A 21,971-nucleotide genomic window follows, 5' to 3' on the forward strand; every position below is an offset into this window, starting at 1 on the left:
ATGTTAGAATTCTCACAGGACAGCAAATTACTTAGCACTAGCCTTGATCTGGAGACTTTTAAGTCCTCTGATGCTACTACTGGTCACAGATGGCATACAGTGACTACCTTTTACATGTCTTGAATGTTGTTATAATAGTGATTGGTCTCTTCATGTTTTCTTCCCATGCCCTGGCTCACTGAAATATTTTAAAAAGGTTCAATCTTTAAATTGAGCTATAAAATGTAGCTAAATGGGCCACTTGATATAATGTATACACCTTCTATTTCCTAAAGTGTTATAAGACTGTTTTTATAGCTTTTCACAGCTTTTATATGAAAACTACAGTGCAAACTACCTATAATTATACCTGTGTTTCATTCAATGACTTCTGTAAAATGTGTTGTGCTGCTTTTTTTTTTTTTTGTACCTTGGATGCCCTTGGGAGAAAAAAAATCTTGAACATATCAGAAGGAATTTCCTGACTTCAGAATATAAGGGAAATAAACAAAGAAGCACTGATTTTATTGGCTAAAAACTTGCTAAACAGGGTAAGATCTAGTTAATGTCCCTTCCTGATATTCATTGCTCACATTAGAAACTAAAGGTTAGAAGTTCAAGACCAAAAGTGAAAACCTAGGATTAACTTTGTCACACTTTAGTCCCAAATGCTTCTCTTTTGAATCAGCTGTTCATACTGATTTTTCTGGTTGAGTTTTGCTTCCATCAATATCTGCTCACATTTTCAGCTGGCACAAATGATATGCCAAATGGAAAAAAAAACAAACCAAACCATAATTTCCTGACTGGAGACAGTGTTTGCTCAGTGCTCTGTGTATCAACTACACTTTATGGGCATTTGTAGACTTTATAGATTTTAATGATGCATCTGAGTGAACAGAATAATAATATTACCTTCCATTTACTTTGTAGTTCACAAGTACTTTGATCCTCATAAGAACTTTGTGGAATAGGAGTAGTACAAGAAGTATTTCCTTTTTTAGAGATGACAACATGGAGACTTAGAAATGTCTTAGACAAAGATGACAGGAAAAAATAATGATGAATGTTGGAGGGGATGCGGGAAAGCTGGGACACTGATGATTGTTGGTGGAGTTGTGAACAGATCCAACCATTCTGGAGAGCAATCTGGAATTATGCCCCCAAAATTATCAAACTGTGCATACCCTTTGACCCAGCAGTGCTACTATTGGGCTTATACCCCAAAGAGATACTAAAGAAGGGAAAGAGACCTGTATGTGCCAAAATGTTTGTGGCAGCCCTGTTTGTAGTGGCTAGAAACTGGAAACTGAATGGATGCCCGTCAATTGGAGAATGGTTGGGTAAACTGTGTGTGTTATGGAATATTATTGTTCTGTAAGAAATGACCAGCAGGATGAATACAGAGAGGCTTGGAGAGACTTACATGAACTGATACTAAGTGAAATGAGCAGAACCAGGACATTATTATATACTTCAACAACGATACTGTATGAGGATGTATTCTTATGGAAGTGGATTTCTTCGACAAAGAGACCTAATTCAGTTTCAATTGATCAATGATGGACAGAAGCAGTTACACCCAAAGAAAGAACACTTGGAAATGAATGTAAACTGTTTGCATTTTTTTTTTCTTCCCGGGTTATTTATACCTTCTGAATCCAATTCTCCCTGAGCAACAAGAGAACTGTTCGGTTCTGCACACATATATTGTATCTAAGATATACTGTAACCTATTTAACATGTATAGGACTGCTTGCCATCTGGGGGAGGGGATGGAGGGAGGGAGGGGAAAAATCGGAACAGAAGTGAGTGCAAGGGATATAATGTTGTAAAAAATTACCCTGGCATGGGTTCTGTCAATAAAGTTATTAAAAAAAAAAAAGAAAGAAAGAAATGTCTTAGACACATTCAAGGTTACAGAGCTAGTGTTGTTGAATAATTTTTTAGTTGTGTGATCCCATTTGGGGTTTTCTTGACAAAAATACTATAGTGTAAAGTAGGCTTCTCCAGCTTACTTTATAGATAAGGAAACTGAAGCAACAGGGTTAAATGACTTACCGAGAGTCATAGCTAGTTAAATGTCTAAGACTAGATTTAAACTTGTTAAAAGGGGTCTTACCCAGTGCTCTCTCCATTGTGCCACCCAGCTGTCCTACAGGGCTGGTAGCAAGTTGTAAGATGCAGGACCTGAATTCCTGGTCCTTTGAGTTGAAATCCACCATTCCAGAACCTCAGCATTAGAAGAACCATGAGCACTCATGCAGTCCAACCCATATTCTCCAAAGAATCCCCACCGCATTATACCTACTCCATGACCATCAAACCTTTCCCTGAATACCCCTCATAAAGGGGAAGCTACTGTATCCTGAAGTGACACATTCCACTTTGGGATGACTCTGGTTGTTAAGAAGAGATTCCTTGCATCAATCCCAGATTTGCTTCTCTGTGATTTTTACCCACCACTTCTGCTCCTACTCTCTGAGTCTGAAAGAAACAAATTTGATTCCTCTTCCAAAGCCCTTCCAATATTTGAAGGTAATTATCAGAGCTAGAAGGAACTTAAAGGGTCTGATTCTATCCTCTCAATTTATAGAGAGGGAAACTAAAGCCCAGGGATTAAATGATTTGGTCAAAGTCCTAACTCCAAGGAGGTTGGAGGAGCCAAGAATAGCTCCCAAGTTCCTGATTCTCAGCCTAGAGTTCTTTTCATTACACCTCTGCTGTCACCTCTTTTTATCCTCAGTGTGTTGGGCCAGTAATTCATTTCAATTTATATACTATACATTCTCTCCCTACTTGATTAGTGATCTATCAGTCTTTTAATATGAATTAGGGATTGTGTGACCTTGAATTGTGCAGTCGTAGAACTTAAGCCACCTGGATGGGTTTTTTTAAGCTGTTGCTGGAACACCACAAATATTTACAGAACAATGAGAGAAACAGTCTTTAGAGGGACAGAGAATAAGGTGACATTTCATACAAAAAGAATGGCACTGGCAGGCAATGGAGCAAACCTTTTATGTTATGAGAACATATTTGGTTCAGAGGAACCAAATTTGAAATACTGTCTAATTTTATTCCCTAACCAAATATGAAACAGAAGACAATTATTTTTCTTTCCATTCTCATTTTTGTCTTTTCCCTTTATCTTTTTATTATTTTAATAGCAATCTATTCATAACTTGGTCTTTTGATTTCCCTAGGACTTTGTATATGATTTTGATAAAAGATATTTTATATTCTCCCTTTAGGGGCATAAGCAAGCTATCTTGCTACTTTTGCCACTGGACTCATGCTAGCTAGGAGAACAGTGGAACTGGAGATCCTTTTAGACATGCAGTAGGGTTTAAGGGTCAGAAACAGTTTGAAAACTGAGCTTCTAAGATTTGGCTGCCAGACTGGAGCTGAATAAGGGAACATTTTGGATACTTTTTTAGTCCCTCCTGAATCCCTGCCAATTCAGTATATGGTATTTCCATAAAAGTCCTGTTTTTCTTCCCTTTTCTTTGAAGAGTTCTCACTCTCCTTCTCCTTATCCCCAAGCAAAAAAACATATTTTTTTTTTTTGTTTCAATCATGAACTGAAAGGTTTAGAGTGAACACTGTCAATCTATGCCTCTTTCCCCATTTATGGCTGTTTGCTGTTCACGTTAGATTTATTCCAGGTAGATTGATGGTGAAGAAGACATCTATCTATCCTGGGGCTTTAGCCTGGGTCAGAGTAGTATTTAACTCAGTAAGCATTGATTAAGGACATACTGTGTTAAAGCCCTGTACTGGGTACTGCTGGATCAATCAATGACTTTGAATTTTTTTTTTTTATTTTAAGTTAGTATGTGTAAATTCCACAAGAATTCAAATAAAAGCTTCATTTTCTGTCTTCCCAAATTCTCAAATCTGAAATAATAATCACTTCCATAGGATCATGGATTTAGAATTGTGAGAGCCTTCAAAGTTCATCTAATGCAATCCCCTCTCCTTACAGCTGATGAAACTGAGATTCTGGGAGATAAGGTCACTTGCTCAAGGTCACTCAAGAAATCAGTAGTAGAAGTTGGATCTGAAGCCAGGTTGCCTCTGATTGCAGAATTCTTTCCAATATACTCTTCCATCTCATCAAAAGGGAGGCAAGAGATAATTCTAAACTCTGAGGTCCAATTATTTCATAAAATGCCTCCATTTCTTCAACTTTCCTACCAGAAATATTGTTTTTATTTTCACTTGAATAGCTTAACTTATAATTAGGGTTGGATGCTCAGTGACTAACTTTCTTCTTCTACATTCTTGCTGTAAACCATCATATTTGTCACATGATTTTGGTTCAAATGCTGAGTTTTATTAGAATGAAAAAAATTTACTCAATTATACAAGAAAGGAAAAGAGATTAGGAATCAAGTCAAATTATGTACTTACTCATCTGTGTATGGTTAAGTGATTGAAAAGAATCCACAGGTTTTCTGTTTTACTGCTACATGCAGAAAGAAGAGTAAAAAGAAACATACTCCCCTATGCCATGAGGCCAAAATGCATCTCTCTCTTCCCCTCTCCTTAGGAGAGTAGAAATATCTCCCTTTTGTCACATTAAAGAGGGGGGCAAATACTGAGTTTTAGAAATGGGACAAGGCACTGAATGACTACAACATTGGTTCTTTCAGCTCAGTCTTGCAGAAACATGAGGACGAAAGCATTTGTTCAATAATATCATTGGGCAATTTTGTATAGTTACCAGGCTCACTTAATAGATTCTCTTTAAAAAAAAGATAAAGGTATTTGAGTGTTACTTTTGCTAAGTATTGCTTCATTTTTTTCTCCTCCTGATCTGCCAATTCTGCCTATTTTTCTTTGCTCATTCAGCACTCATCTGGAGGCTTTTTGGGTCCAGTACTTTTGTTATTTACGCAGTGCATGTCTGGGAGCTACATATCTATCAAAAAACATTCTCAGGTGTTTTTCTGCACATTATGTCCTCCTTGCTATTGTACATAACTAAAAGATTTGCACCTTACCTCTGAAATAAAGAGGCAATGTAGGATAATGGAAGGATGATAAGATTTGGAATCAGGAGGCACTTGGTTTTGAATTCTGCCTCTGACACTATCTGAATGACCATGTTCAAATTAGTGCATCTCTCCTTACTTCAGTTTCCTCTTCTACAAAATAGAGATAATACATGGATACATGTACAAGGATAAAAATCTATAAATCAATCAAGCATGTATTAAGTTCTTCCTGTATGTCAGGAACGAGACTGAAGATACACACTTGATGGTCTCTAAGGTTCTCTCTGGTTCTAGATCAATGATCCTATTAGGCTTTAGGAATCGATCACATACTTAGTGCTTGCTCTGTGCACAGAACTGTGCTAGATACTGTAAAGGAAATAGAAAAGAAATATTTCTTTTCTATAAGACAAGACTATCAATACTCAAAGAGTATAATCCAGTGGGAAACTAAGCAAGCACCCATGTGCTTGTGAGTATATCAGCACATGATTAATTGCAGAATTATGTGGAGACTATAAATATCATAATAATTCAAAGAAAGGGTAGATCAAAGAAACCTACAACTTTAAGTCTTGAGCGGTCTCATGGATGAGTAAAGGCTTAAATGGGTCTTCAAATGATAGGTTAGATATAGAAAGACGGATGAGAAGACAGAAGGAATTCCTGTTATGAGGAAAAGCATAAACAAAAGCCTGAAAATAGGGAATGAGCATGGTGTGTTTGTTAAATAAATAGGAAACCCGCCTAACTAATCAGACTATTTATGTTTGGAAGCAGTAAGAAATATAGTTAGCTAGGTCAAGTTAGGCCAGACTCTGGAAGGCTCTGCAGTGTGGACAGGGGAGACTATACCTGATGCTGTAGGCAAGAGGAAGCTATGGTTAGTGTTTGAACAGAAGGATGACATGATGGAAGTAACACAGCAACATGAGTCCAGTAGTAGAATGCAGTTTAGGCTGGTAAGAATGAAGGCTGATGTGAATTAGGAAGGTAAATTAGGAAGGAATCTGTTTCAGTGATACAGACCTGAGATAGGACTTAGACTAAGATGGTGGTAGGTGGAATGGAAAAGAAGGAGCCAAAATGCTATATATCATAAAAGAAAGGGATGTCAAAGGAGACTTTAGCAGGCCAAGATTCAGGTAATGTTTTGAAGAAAAAGAAGTGACTGATGATAGACCAATGTACAGAAGAGTATGCAATGAGGAACAAAAAATGATTCCAAAGTTTTGCTTAGGAGACTGGAGAGAGAGTGGAAGCTGGATTTGGAGGGCCACTGTGGAGAAAAGATGAAGGAAACAAAACCATTCCAGGTTTAATCTGAGTTGGCCTATGTTGGAGAAATTGCTTAGCCAGGAAGGAATGAGGCAGGGAAGGTGAGCAGCAACTGAGGAAACTGGCATGTCATTTCCATGTTCATAGTAGGTAAAAATAAATGATTATAAAGAAATAAAATGTCTCAATTATGAATAGTATCTTTAGCAGTCTTAAAAGCAATGCATTTTTAGAATTTTTTTTTAAAGGTTGCTTATATCATCTCCTTAACTGTTAGCTTTTACTATTGTAATTAAATTGTCCAAGATCCTTATTGCTTACTGCTTCACTATTGCCTCCATGACTACACCAAGGTTTCGTATCATGACTCTTGGATGTCTCACTTGAAACAGCTGGACCCTCTAACCTGAAGGGAAGTAAGGACCTTTTAGGTCAGCTGAATCAAAGATAACAATCTTCCAAGGAAATAGGTGTGGACAGGAAATGTGGTTTTGAAGGGCAGGCTTTGCAGACTGATGTAATTAATTTTTTATGAACAGCCTCATACAGTAGAGAAGAAATTGCATTCCAGAGCCCCTTAACAGGAATTTAAAAGTACAAACATGCTATTGATTTTCTTAAGCTCAGGTGGAGATGAAAAGTGAAGGATGTCCTTCTCATTGCTATACTCTATGCAAATGCATTTTTCAAACACACATTAGAAACAACTGTGTCCCTACTGTAATCTAAAAGATTAGCTCTTCTATTCTGATCCAGAGAAAGAGAATTAGCCACAACAATAACACAGAATACAGCACTGTTCTTGTTTACCAAACATTGTGCTGGGGCAGGCAGTCTAACAGCACCAGTCTTAGTCCAGTTTTTCTAAAGAAAATGTATGCATAGAGGCCTTTGTAATTGAGTAAGGCTATCAGTCCCAAATCTTCCAAGAATCCATTATAATAAGCTAGCTACTGTGTAAGTTAAGGCTTACAAAACATCTGGAATATTTTTTTAAATTATGGAATCTTTTCTGCATCTGTTTCTTCATTAACATTGGTCTAAGAAAGCATTAAGAAGAGTGGTACCTGGGGAGGTCCCACCATTCCATTGGTGGAACACAGAAATTCCTTTTGTCCTTCAAATAATGATTTTCTCTCTAAAAAGAAAGTAGAGGCTAGTGTGGTCTTAGTCTTCCATGTAATTACAGTAATCACCTGTTTAATATTCCAGGCCTCTGTGGCCAGTGGAAACAAGACAACTGCTAGAATCTTTAGATTTTTCAAATTGTCACATGATTTGTTACTGCATATAAGTTGTAAAATATTCTCACTCTTTCACTACACTTCCTTCTCTAGCTAAAAAAAAGATATCCACATATGTATGTTCCAAAGACAGATGGGTTTGTATTGCTTTATGCCAGGATAATATTTTGCCAAAAGAATAAGAAAAGTGAAAACAGCCCAGAACGTACTTCTCTCTCTCTCAGATTCATTTTTAAATGGTCATGGGTAAGAAACTACTTTCACTGAAAAATCTATCCATTTCTTACTGATATATATATATATATATATATATATATATATATATATAATACATTTATGAAATGGAACAGTACTAAGTAGAAAGAAGATAGAAACTAAAATTCTGTGAGAAAGAAGTAATTTTCAACTTTTGGCTTTGTTAATGCTCATTTGAATCCTTTCACATGTATGGTTCAGTCTCGGTTTCTTAGAATACCATAGAGACAGCACAACCTTTGTAGTGTAAATTAGTACTTCTCTAATGTTTATTTGAGAACTGAAACTTTGGAATGCAAAATCAAGTTTGATTAGAGATATTAATTTTGGCATCTATGCATTTACATTCAAAAATAAACATTTTAAAGCTATGAAATGTTCATGATGTGAGCCAAGAAAAAAGATATTGGTATAGGCTTTAAAGATTCTGGAAGATTGTAGAAGGCACACTGTCATGAAGCCAACCTACTATAACTGTTTCCTTTATGCTCAAAAGATTCCCTGGGGACTTCACTGCTTACATACAGGAAATAAGGTCTATTCTGATACAACAAGAACTTGTTTTTCACAATGTAGACAACTACAGAATGTTACAGTGCAAGAAATGTTACAAATCATACAAATTCTATATTTAGTTGTAGACAAGTAATATTTCTAAAATAATTTTAAAAATCAGGAGATGATCTAGAATTAATTATAGGGAATCCAGAAAGAAGACCTCATGAATAATTCCATAAAAATTTCATAATGTTTTCACATTTAGTTTCTGGCTTAATTGAAGTCCACTTTGCAAAGAAGGGTTTTCTGTTTACTAATCATATACTTGCTTTACAAAGACTAGTAATTTTGACAATTGAGAAAGTCTGGGGGCGGAGCCAGGATGGCAGAATGAAGGTAGGAAGCTACTAGAGCTTTCCCAGTTTCCCTTGTAATCACATAAAACCAAGCCTTTGAACAGAGTCTGGAAAGACAGAGTCTGGAAAGACAGAGCCTACAAAGAGACAGAATGAAACAATTTCTTAGCTCAAGGCAAGTTGGAAGGACTTTAAGAAAAGTTAATGTCACTGGGGTGAAAGAGGGGTCTGGCCCATGGGAAAGCCAGTGGGAGGATCTCACACCCAGCAATTAGCATTTGAGACCCTCAGTCCTAGCTCAGTAAAACAGTAGCAGAGCAGACGAGAGGGGCAGCCTCCAGTTCCAGCACAGAAGGCAAATTGCCAACCTGGGAAACCAGGCATCAACAGGCAAGACTAGGTCAGGCTAACCTCCCTCTCCCTTTTCCCACCTCCCATGAGCAAGACACCAAACCCAAGAACCCCCTGTGCTCAAAGTCAAGACTCAGAGTTGCCCAAGAAGCTTGGAACAATACCTCCTGTACTCCAGGAGCAGAGCTCAAATTTGAAAGTATGAAATAGGAAAAAAAAAAAAGAAAATGAGCAAGAAACAGAAAGGAACCTTGGACACAGATACCTACTATGGTAACAGGGAAGATCAAAACACTAACTCAAAAGAGGACAAAATGCCCACATGCAAAATCTCAAAGCGGGATATGAATTAGTCTTAAGCTCAAAGAAGCTCTTGGAAGAGCTTATAAAGAATTTTAAAAATCAAATAAGAGAGATAAAAATTGGGGGAAAAATAGAGATATGCAAGAGAGTCAATAACTTGGAAAAGGAAAATAATTCCTTAAAAAATGCAATTGGTCAAATGCAAAAAAATCCATTGAAGAAATCAATTACTTAAAAAATACAATTGGCCAAATGTAAAATAAACCCACTGAAGAAAATAACACTTTTAAAATTAGAATGAATCAAATGGAAAAGGAGATAAAAAAGTTAATTGAAGAAAATAATACATTAAAAACTAGACCTGGGCAAATGGAAGCTAATGACTCTATGAGACATCAAGAATTAGTCAAACTAAAAAGAATGAAAAAAAAATAGAAGCAAATGTAAAATACCTCATTGAAAAAACAACTGATCTGGAAAATAAATCTAGTCGATACAATTTAAAAACCACTAGACTACCTGAAAGCCATGACTAAAAAAGAGCCTGGACAGCATTCAAGAAATCAAGGAAAACTGCCCGGATATGCTAGAACCAGAAGGCAAAATAGTCATTGAATCAATCAATCCATCAATCTCCTGAAAGAGATTCCCAAGGAAAACTCCAAGAAACATTGTTGCAGAACTCCAGAACTATAATCTCAAGATAAAAATACTGAAGGCTGCCAGAAAAAAAAAAAATTTTTTTAAGTATTGAAGAGCCAAAGTCAGAATTACCAAGATTTGGATGCTTTTACAATAAAGGATCAGAGAGCCTGAAATACCATATTCCAAAAGACAAAGAACCTAGGATTACAACCAAAAATCAACTACCCAGTGAGAATGAGCATCATCTTTCAGGGGAAAAGAAAGACCTTCAGTGAAGTAGGGGATTTTCAATCATTTCTATTGAAAAGAACAAAACTAAGCAGAAAATTTGATCTACAAATAGAAGTCAAGAGAAGCATAAAAAGAAGCAAAGAAAAAAACAACCGTTATTTAAAGGATAAATGGTTTATATCCTTACATAGGAAGATGGTACTTGTAATTCTTTAGAACTATATCTTTCATTAGGGCAGATAGAAGGGGCATACATAGACAGAGGATGTGGGTATAAATTGATTCTGATATTTTATTGATGATATATTTTTAAAAAAGACATTGAGGGAATAGAAAAAAGGATTGTACTTGGAAAAGAGGAAAGGAGAAGTAAAATGGGGTAAATTAGATCATTTGAAGAAGCACAAAAGACCTATTAGAGTAGAGGGAAAGAAGGGAGGAAGCTTAATCTCATCAGTTTTGGCTCAAAGAATTACATATACACTCAGTAGGGTATATAAATTTTCCTACCCTAAGTAGGAAGAGAAAGGGGAATGAAAAGAGAAAGGCTGGATTGAAGGGAGGGCAAAAACAAAAGGAGAAAGGTATAAGAGGAGGGAAGAAGGGTGATAAAAGGGAAGCAGATTGAAGAGGTTGGTCAGAAACAAAACACTAAAGAGGAGGGACAGGGTAGAAAGAAAGAAAAAAGTATAAATGGGAAAAATTAGGATAGAGAGAAATACATAGCTGGTAATCATAACTGTAAATATGAATGGGATGAAATCTTCCATAAAACAAAAGCAGATAGCAGAATGGATTAAAAACCAGAATCCTATAATACGTTGTTTACAAGAAGAATATTTGAAACAGAGAATTACACACATTAAGGTAAAAGGCTGGAAAAAAACATACTATGTTTTAGTGAAAGCAAAAACAAAACAAAACAAAAACAAAAACAAAAAAAACAGGTGGCAATTCTGATCTTAGATAAAGCAAAAGCAAAAATATATATAAAAGAGATAAGGAAAGAAGCTACATTTTGTTAAAAGGTACCATAGACAATGAAGTAATATCAGTAATAAACATAAATGCCCCGTAGTATAGCATCCAAATTCTTAGAGAAGTTAAGTCAGTTACAGAAAGAAGACATCAAAACTATATATATATATATATATATATATATATATATATATATATAAATCTATATATATATATATATATATATATATATATATATATATATATATATATGGGGGAACTTCAACCTCACCCTCTCAGAATTAGATATATCTAACCACGAAATAAACAAGGAAAAAATTAGGGAGGTTAATAGAATTTTAGAAAATTTATATATGATAGAACTTTGGAGTTCTCTGGAGTTCCCCAACTTGAATGGGGATAAAAAGCAATATACCTTTTTCTCAGTGGTACATGGTACCTACACAAAAATTGACCATGTATTAGGGCACAAAAACCTCACAATCAAATGCAGAAAGGCAGAAATAATGAATGCATCCTTTTCAAATCATGATGTGATGGAAATTACATTCAATAGGGAGCAGAGAAAATTAGGCTAACAAACCAATTGGAGCTAATCCTAAAGAATGAATGAGTCAAACAACAAATCATAGAAACAATAATTTCATACAAAAGAATGACAATAATGAGACAGCATATCACAATTTAGGGAACGCAGCCAAAGCATTCTTACGTGAAGTTTTGTATCTCTAAATGCTTACATGAATGAAATGGAGAAAGAGGAGATCAATGAATTGAGCTTGCAACTAAAAAATCTAGAAAAAGAACAAATTAAAATCCTCCAATTAAATACCAAGTTAGAAATTCTGAAAATCAAAAGAGAGATTAATAAAACTGAAAGAAAACTACTGAACTAGTAAATAAAACTAAGAGTTGGTTTTATGAAAAAGACAACAAAATAGATAAACCTTTGGCTAATTTGATTAGAAAAAGAAAAGAAAACCAAATTACCAATATCAAAAATGATACCACCAATGAAAAAGAAATTAAAGCAATAATTAGGAGTTATGTCCAACTGTATGCCGAGAAATCTGACAATCTAATTGAAATGGATGGTTATTTACAGAAATATAAATTGCCCACATTAACAGAAGAGGAAATAAAATACTTAATCCCATTTTAGAAAAAGAAATTGAACAAGCCATCAATGAACAAGCCACCAATCCCTAAGAAAAAAAATCTCCAGGCCCAGATGGATTTACAAGTAATTTCTGCCAAACATTTAAAGAACAATTAATTCCAATACTATATAAGCTATTTGGAAAAAATAGGCAAAGAATGAGTCCTGCCAAATTCCTTTTATGACATAAATATGGTGCTGATACTAAACCAGGAAGAGTCAAAACAGAGAAGAAAATATATAGACCAGTCTCCTTAATGAATATTGATTCAAAAATTTAAAATATTAGCAAAGAGATTACAACAACTTATCAGCAGGATCGTACACTATGACCAACTGGGATTTATGCCAGGAATGAAGAGCTGATTTAATATAAATGAAACTATTGACTATGTTAATAACAATTCAAAAAGAAATCATATGGTAATTTCAAGAGATGCAGAAAAAGCTTTTGACAAAATGCAAACCCCATTCCTATTAAAAATACTAAAGAGGAATAAATGAAGCGTGAATATGGATCAAGACATACTGTTTTTACTGTTTTTTTCTCATGGTATTTTCTCTTTTGTTCTTATTTTTCTTAACATGACTCATGTGGAAATATTTATAAAATGAATGTACATGTATAACCTAAAATAAGTAAATAAATAAAAAAAATTTTAAAAAGGAAATCTTTACTGATAATTCTTTTCTTACCCATTATAAAAAATACCATAGTTGACTGTGGAAATCTGAAAACACCATTTGTCCTCTGTCAAACTATTCGCCCAAGGTACACAGATTTGGGATATTTTTCCTTGAGGGCTGGCCACTGAACAAAGAAGTAATCTGAAAAGTGGTAAAGAATCTTTCCGGAAAGGGATAAAGTTTCCACTCTGCAGATACTCTCAACGTAGACAATGATCACTTTCTTTATTGCTAGTATCCCAAGAAGAAGGGCAGATGCACAGATAGGAACACATGTTCCTGGTCCATTACACAACACCTAAAAAAGAAGAGAAAGAGAAAACTTTAAAAGTAAAGTTCAAATGGATAGTATCAAACCAAATATTTGGTAAGTTTAGGTCTTTAATATCAGGAACAGTCAAATATTAGAGAAATTCAGTGGTTAGCCTGACTTTTACATTACATTCTTTGTCATGCATTAGGGCCAATTATACTACAAAATCAACTAAAACCTGTCCTCTTTTTGTATCAAGTAACCCAGGCAATAAGTTTCTGTTTGTTTTTATGACAAAGTAAGTCAAACACTCTCATCTGGTTGCAGGAAAAATATTTTAAATTGGAGTTTAACATACTGGAGAAAGTAATTCTTAAAACAATAAAATCTGTCCATTATTGGTAAAAATACATTTTTTTTAAAGGGGAATTTTGAAAAGATTGTTGGAACCCACCTGGCCTTAATCCAAGATTTCCTTTTCAACAAATTGGGATTGAAAAGGACTACCTAGTTAATGTTATTCAAGCCTTTCTTTAAAAGTGTAGGACTTGCCTATCTCCTGAAAATGGAAAGGTTTTAATGTTTCTTTAAGTTCTATTATCTTTTACAGAAGAGTGTGGATTGATGCAACAATAAATTTTTTGGCTATCTTACCCAGCTGAAGAATAAACATATTCAGATGTATTTAATGGAAATTTCTTTTATAATTCTCTTAAGAAAATGAAAAGTATATTTATTTCATAGGACTGCTGTGAGATAAGATAATTTGATTTTTCTATGGAAAGAAAAGATATTAAGTACTGTGTATTAACTAATTATTAGCTTACATAGTAAAAATGAATGTGTTTGATCACATAAAGCATTTTGTCACATGATGCCTCTATGATACTATCTGTATGTCATGCTACTTGAAACTACAAGTTTCTACTTCTTCTTGTAGGTCAAACTTCAACCCCTATTACCCTGGGGCTCTGACTGGTAAGCATTCTCTTTATTTTTTTCCCCTGGTCTTTGGAAATCACCTGTCATTACAGAAGGTGAGAGTCGAGTTGTGCCTTGAAGGAAGCCAAGAAGAAGAATATTCCAGATATAGGGGCAGCCAGTGAAAAGCCATGGACTAAGGAGAAGGAAAGGAAAAGAAATTCCTAGGAAAGGAATAGAAAATCAACTAATGTAGCTGGAACATGGAGTTTATAAAAGAGAATAAAGTACAAGAAAACTGGAAAAGTAGATAGAGGCCAAGGTCTGAAGAAATTTAAGTGATAAAGTATTGGCTTGGAGTCAGGAAGTTCAAATATGGCTCAGATACTTACTAGCTGGGTGACCCTGGGCAAGTTACTTACCTCTATTTGCCTTAGTTCCCCATCTGTAAAATGAGCTAGAGAAGGAAATGGCAAACCACTACAATATCTTTGCCCACAAAATGCCAAGTGGGGTCACAGGAAGTTGGACAGGACTGAAATGACTAAACAATAACAATAAAACTCACTATTTAGATATTTCCTAATTGATAGGTATCTACTCTGCTTCTAATCAATAAACATTTATTACTGTGCTAAGTGCTGAAGATACATAAAATAGCAAAAAACAATCCCTGTCCTCAAGGAGCTAAGAATCTAATGGGGGAGACAAGATGTTAATAAATATATACAAAACAAGCCATATACAGGATAAACAGGAAAAAACAGAGAAGACACTGGAATTAAAAGCAGTTGAGAAATGCTTCCTGTAGAAGGGTGGGATTTCCAATGAGGTATTTTACATTTTCTTCTATTTTCTTTTTTTTTTTTTTTTGGTTTTGTTGGACTGATTCTTGATGCCTCATTGAGTCATTCACTTTCATTTATCCAATTCTAATCTTTAGCCAATTATTTTCTTCAGTTAGTTTTTTTTAAACATCCTTTTATATTTGGCCAATTGTACTTTTAAAATACTTTTAAATTGTACTTTTGTTTTGTTCACTGATTTTTTTTTCCATTTCACAAACTCTGTTTTTCAAGTAGTGATTTTCTTTTTCTATTTCACTAAACCAAATTTAAGAAGTTGTTTTCTTCAGTATATTTTTTCCCATTTCACCAAATGTATTTTTTAAGAACTGTTTTCTTCAATTTCTTTGTTTCCTTTTCCAAACTCTCCTGCAAAACTCTCATTTCATTTCCCCATTTTTCTTGTGACTCTTTTAAGATTCTTTTTGAATTCTTTCAAGAAAGCCTTTTGAGTTGGAGACCAGTTCATATCTCCTTTTGAGGCTTCATCTGGGCATTTTGTCTTTAGTGTCCTCAAGATTTGGATTCTGTTTCCCTGTTTCCATGGCTGCTATATATGGTCAGAATCTTTTTTGCTTATTTTTAAAGGTTGAGATCTGCTCCTAGGGCACAGAAGAAATCGTGTCAGGCTTCCTTTACAGGGCAACAGAGGTGCTTCTCACTGCACTGGGGCTGGTAGTGCCGCAGGCTTTCTCACTGCACTGGGTGGGCCTGGCCAAGTCCCACTTATTATGTTGGAGTTCAGGAGCTCACCATTTGCCTTCTGTAGTTGTATAGGAAGTCTTACAGCTAGTCTCCTGATCCACTGGCCTGAACGAGGATAGAGTAGCCAGCGATGTCGTATTTAGGCTAGAGCCTCCCATTAGATACCTATGGGAAACAGGGGGATGGGGAAGAGGGGCCTTTCCCCCCTTCCTTCCCCCCTCCCCCCACCTCCTGTACTGGGCTGCATCCTCCCCTGCCCAATTGAAACAGACCTTTTTTGAAGTCTTTCCAAGATAACTTATGCTGGATATTTGTTACACTCCAAATATTTATGGGTTCTCTCACTAAACAAAATCCATTTAGAGGCTTGATCTAACATTGGTTCTGAGGAAAGCCAGGAAGAGCTCAGACAAAATCCTGTCTACTCTCTGCCATTTTGGCTCCCCAGCGCAATTTTAGTTGGTATTTAAAGGAAGACAGGGAGATCATTAGTCAGAGCTGGGTAGGGATTGTGTTCTGGGCATGGAGGATAGCCAGGAAAAATGCTCAGAGTTGGGAAAGAGAGTGACTTGTTTGTGGAACAATCAGGAGGCCAGTGTCACTAATTGAGGAGTAATTAAATATGAAGAGCTTTGAATATCAAAATAATAATTTTGTATTTGATCCTGGAGGAAGGAGGACGCCAAAGGAATTTTTTAACTAGGAGAAGGATTAGATCTCTGCTTTAGGAAAATCACTTTAATGTTTAAATGGAGAATGGATTGGAGTGGAGACAGACTTGAGGTAGGCAGATCCACCAGCACTATTTATAATAGTCTGAACATGAGGTGATAAGGGCCTGTGTCAGGGTGGTGACAGTGGCAGAGAAGAGGAGTAATATTTGAGAGATGTTGCAGAGATGAAATGGCAGACCTTGGCAAGAATATGGCTTTCATGGGGAGTGAGGGTACAAGACCTGTTGAGAGATAGTGAGAAGCTGAGAATGACTTCTAGATTGTGAGCCTGAGGGAGGATGGTATTGCTTTCTATAGTAATGGGGAATAGGGGAAGTAGGGGGAAAGATAATGAAGTAGAATATTTGAGGGAACATCTATGTATGTTGAAGTTCATTAATAAGAAGATGGGAGTTAGGGTAGAGAGGAAGAATGGACCAGGCATTGAATTCACCAAAAAAGGAAGACAAATTTCTTGGAGTTGGTGGATAATAGTCATCAGGACTTGGATTTGTTGACAAATTTGGATAATGTGATCCTCCAAAGAGAAGCTGTTTTAGCAGGAGAGCCTGAAAGTGGCAATGGGGAGAAAGATGTATTTTGACTTTCCCAAATCATCCAATGTGTTTTTGTATACTAAAAGGCTTGTTGATGATTTAATAAAAAAAAAAAATTTTTTAAAAGAAAGAACTAAGTCATTGGCAGAACCTTGAGAAACAATTGTAGTGAAGGGGTGGGAAATGATGAGGTCAGAGAGTAAAGAGGGATAATATAAACATTAATTTATGTAAGTCATGAGATCCACTTGAGGAAAGGATATTAAAAAGGTAGTTGATAATGTCAAATACTGCAGAGAGATGAAAGAAGATAAAGAAAGGATAAAAAAAAAAAGCAGAAAGGATAAAAAAAAAAGCAAGTGGATTTAGCAGCAAGATTATGATTTTTGAATTCAAGAAGTTGAGGGATAAATAGGTGGTGAGGAAGTTGATATCCTTTCTGACTAGATTATAAGCTCCTGGAGTCATAATTTTTCGTGTTTATTAAGTGGGTAGACCCGTGTAGTACCAATGGTTTAATTCAGCAGTTATCTGTCTATAAAAAAGATAACTAATAAGGTGATATAGATAATTAATGAATAGGACAAATATAAGTTCTATTGAAATTCAGAAGAGGAAGATTACTGGAATGACTAGGAAAGCTCAGCCTAAAGAGATGGGATTTAAAGCCAAATGAAGAAAGCACTGGGAAGAATTAGTCAGAGTGAAAAGATGTAGGCTGGGTGAATGCCATAGAAAAGGCATTAAAGGGAAGAATACAAAAGGCACTTTCAGGGACGATAGACAGATTTGGCTAGAATGAGGGTTTGGCTGTGGGAGTTGTGGAAGATAAGATTGGAAAATAGACTGGCACCAGATTATGGAATTTTTGTTCGCTAGAATCTGGGTCCCAATTTCAATCCAGGTACATTGTAATTTACACTCTTTTAATGTCAACTATAAGCTTACAAGGATTTAAGGGCAAAATAGTAAGCTCAGTTTCTTTCCTTGAGAACTGCCAGTTCATATCTTTAGACTATTTATTAATTGAGGAACTTGAACCAGTTTTTTATACCTATTGGAAAAAAGGCCTTTGTCAATGAAACCTGCAAAAATCTCCCTCATCCTACCATTTAGTTGATTTATTTGTAAAAAAAAAATTTTAATTTCATGTCATCAAAGTTATCTATTTTCACTTCTGTGACATTCTTTATTGCTTGATCATGTATTTTTCTCTTTTCTATAAATTTGATAGGTATTTTTCCTCCATGTTTTTCTTGTTTATGATATAACATTTTATATATAAGTCAGGTAATTATTTGGACTTTGTATTATTATTTGGATATATGAGGTATGAGGTGAAGGTCTAACTCCATAGTGCTGTCCAAAGTTACAGCAGCTTTTTTCAAATAATGAGTCTTTATCCCCACAGATGTGGTGCCAGATATTGATATAAGATACTTTTGCTTCTATGTCTTGTATAACTAATCTGTTCCCCTAATGAATTGCTATTTTTTAAAGTGATATCAAATTATTTTGAGAATTATGGTTTTATAGTTTATACTTATTTCCTGTGTGATTATTGATCTTTTTTGCCCCTATAAGAATGTTCTTTTTCTTTGATTGTATATAATATACATATACATATATATATATATAATGTATATAAATGTATAAAATACTATAAAATGGTTCAATTTTGTAGCTCAATTAAGTTTATAGTATTTGACTTTTTAATTTTGGATTTCCTGTTCATTAACAATTAATATTTTCCAATTATTTAGGTCCATATTTCTGTAAACAATGAGTTGTAGTTGTATTTATATAGTTCTTGTATGTATTTTGGTAAAGAAACTACATTTTCTAGTTCATTTTAATGGAATTCCTCTTTCTATCTCTTTGTGCTAGATTTTACTGGTATTATATAGATTTGTTAATGATTTGTGTGAATTATCTTATAAAATTCAAGTTTGTTATGAGAGAAATGATAATTAAAAAACCAATATCCTGGAGAGATCCAGAATGCTCCCATTCTTCAAAGTCTGATTTAACAGTCTCTTGAAGGATATTGCTGATAATGAGATTGGATTTTCTTCCTCAAGATGCTATCCTTGTGGAAGCTATTGTGTTCTGCTCAGTCTTGGGTAGCGGTATACATTTTTCAAATAGATAGTTGTGGGTCATTTGGTATAGAAAAAGTTTCTCTATCCAAAGATGACAAGATGACACTCTCAATCCTTCATTTTAATACAGATCATCATCCAATTGATTGCCACCTCTTAGAAACACCCTATTCTTTGAAAGGTATGTAAACTGTGAACCTGCCACCATGAGTATTTTTGGTCTAAGAGAGATGGTCAAATAACCATCCTATTATTTAAAACATGTTAACCTTATCAGTAAAATGATTAAATTACCCAGAAACATTGAAGTTATTAACTGTTTTAATTATTTTATTGACTAGAGGGTTATCTAGTATCTAGTTATCTAGTATTTTACATTTTATTTACATATCATCTACAAAAAAGTGATTACTTTTTTCTTTACATTTACTTATTTTCTCCTAATTTCTACAACTATCACATCTAGTACTATGTGAAACAGAAGTGATGACAAAGGATATTCTCATTTTACCAGAAAAGATTCTAGTTTTCCTCCATTATGAATAACAGTAGCTCTTAACTTTAGACATGCATTACTTGTTTTTTTAAGGAGAAGATGTTTTATTCTTATATTTTCTAGTGTTTTTAACAGAAATAAACATTATTTTTTTCAACATCTATTTATATAATCACAATTTTGTTATTTATCTAATTAATTAAGCTGACAGTTTTCTTAATAGTAAGCCAATCTGGTACCCCTCATATAAATCCAACCTGGTCATAGCATATAATCCTTGTGGTACATTATTTTACTCTTTTTGCTAATATTTTGTTTAAATTTTTTGTATTAAATCAATTTTAATTTAATAATTCAAATTATTAATTTAATATTAATATAATAAATATTTAATAATATAATAAATAATATATTAATATTATAATAATGATAAATTAATTTCTCAGATATATGTGGCACTTTTACAAAAACCGATCATGTCTTAGGACATAAAAACCTCACAAACAAATGCAGAAAAATAGAAGCATACATGCTTTATTGAACACAATGCAGTAAAACTTATATTAAGTAAAGAGTTGCTGGAGAAAAAAAAAAGTATTAAAAATCACCTGGAAATAAAATAATTATAAAGGGCTGGTGGGCCAAACAACAAAACACAGAAACAATAAATAAGTTTGTAAATTATAATGATCATAATGAGATGACATATCAACATTTTTGGATTGTACCCATAGCAGTCCTTAGGGAAAAATTTATATCCTATTCTCTTTTCAAGTATTTTCTCTCAGAAGTCTCAAAGACTTAGCTTTCATTCTCCATACTTGACTGTATGTAAGGTGTATAAAGATAAATTAAATTTGTATTGAGATTCTGGGGTTGATAAATGGTAAGAGTTCTACATTTGGAATCACTGGACCTAATTTCAAATCCTCATTTTATTCCTTACTGCCTATGTAATCTTATCATGTAACCTCTGTATTTGTTTTCTCTGGAAAACGAGAAGGTTGACTTATATGGTCCTTTCCAGCCTGAAATATATAATTTTATTATTTGGCTGGTAAGGCTACACTCAACCATTCTAAAGATACATAGAAGCTAGAAATTCTCACTGCTTTCCCAATTCCTTGGCAGCGCAAAACTGGCAAATGGATCAGAGTGGTTATTAACACATATACATATTTGCCACTTCTTTCACCTAAATCTATGTCCTTCCTTCTGCTACTTCTGACCTGGTTTCAGATTCCTAACATATCAGATTCCTGTAGAAATGAACCTAGGGTAATTAAAATTGTACTGTCAAGTTAAATTTTATTTGTTCCCCCTTCACTTTGCAGGTTGTTAGTATTTTCAGCTAAGGAAATTGAGTTTTTTGGTTTTCCTGTGCTTTGGATCAGAAGGTCAAGGTGACAACTTCCTGAAAATTTGACCTTTAAAAAATTTTCTATTTGTTTACTTCCACTGTTAAGTTTAATGCTATTGGACATGCATTTGGTGGCTTCAGAGAAAATTAGAAAGTTGAGTTTAAATAAAGGTTGGAAATTATTAATTTTTTTTTTTTTTTAATGATAGGAACTACCTTTAACAAGTCACTTAATTTTAATGGATTAGGAATACTTTTTAGAGAGTTAAGTGGAAAAACAGTTAACATTTTCAAAGGAATAGGGAGTGTCCCTCTTAAACAGGAAGAATTGGTTTCATTTCAAAGAAGTTATATAACTCCTGAATACTGTCAAGGCCCTGTGTTAAATAGGTAAGTGATATTTTCCTCCTGACCTTTATTTTCTTCTTAATGCATGCTATCTTCAAGTAAACACAGGCTGGCAGTTTTTCTTACAGATATTTTTTTGTCCACATTCAAACTTCATCATCAAAAAGGGGCTCAAGAATTTTTATACAGGGTACTTTAATTCTATAATTCTGAGCAACTAGTATCTTCTTCATAGACTTCTGGATTTTGTTTAAGTGTTTTTAAACTTAAAAACACAAAGACTCACAGAAGTATTTTGAGAATTTAAAACAAATAAAAGACTCAAATGGAACCTAAAAACAAACCCCAAACTTGAGGATTATTAGTTTTTTCTGATAATATTGAAATGTTATATATTGGGAATTAGTAACTGATCTATCAATAATGTAGTAGTATGCCTATCTTTTCACAATCCCATAACATTGACTTTTCAAACCTTTTATCATCTTTGCCAATTTTCTAAGTTGTATGTGTCCTTTTTTAAAAAATTCAAGTTAGACTTTTTGGAAGTGACAACCTGCCATTACTAATATGCCTTTCATGAAAAATGTGCTTCATTTTCCCTAGGGAAACTGGAAACACAAGAAACATACTTGGCTCAGAGTATGAACTTATAACTCATGGACAAAAGTACCCAGGTGGCTAAAAAAAAAAAAAAAATCATC

At 34.3% G+C, this 21,971-nt stretch overlaps 1 protein-coding gene and 1 long non-coding RNA gene across 3 annotated transcripts in view; one reads left to right on the forward strand and one right to left on the reverse strand.

Annotated features, from left to right (window-relative positions):
• Nucleotides 1-21,971, reverse strand: part of ALG14 (ALG14 UDP-N-acetylglucosaminyltransferase subunit) — a 120,096-nt gene that overhangs the window by 12,813 nt on the left and 85,312 nt on the right. Inside the window, exon 4 of one of the 2 annotated variants that reach the window (XR_004233985.1) lies at nt 12,977-13,265. Coding sequence is in view for 1 of the 2 variants with exons in the window: in XM_031967115.1 (XP_031822975.1) it covers nt 13,035-13,265 (231 nt within the window). In the remaining variant the exon portion in view is untranslated. Of the gene's footprint in view, nt 1-12,934; nt 13,266-21,971 lie in introns of those variants that run through there. The other variant, XM_031967115.1, reaches the window with a different exon arrangement.
• Nucleotides 20,871-21,971, forward strand: part of LOC116423388 — a 57,580-nt gene continuing 56,479 nt past the window's right edge. The window contains exon 1 of the long non-coding RNA XR_004233986.1: nt 20,871-21,309. This is a non-coding gene — a long non-coding RNA (uncharacterized LOC116423388). The remainder of the gene's footprint in view (nt 21,310-21,971) is intronic.

The sequence above is a fragment of the Sarcophilus harrisii genome, chromosome 4 (assembly GCF_902635505.1).
Source record: "Sarcophilus harrisii chromosome 4, mSarHar1.11, whole genome shotgun sequence".
Taxonomy (NCBI): Eukaryota; Metazoa; Chordata; class Mammalia; order Dasyuromorphia; family Dasyuridae; genus Sarcophilus; species Sarcophilus harrisii.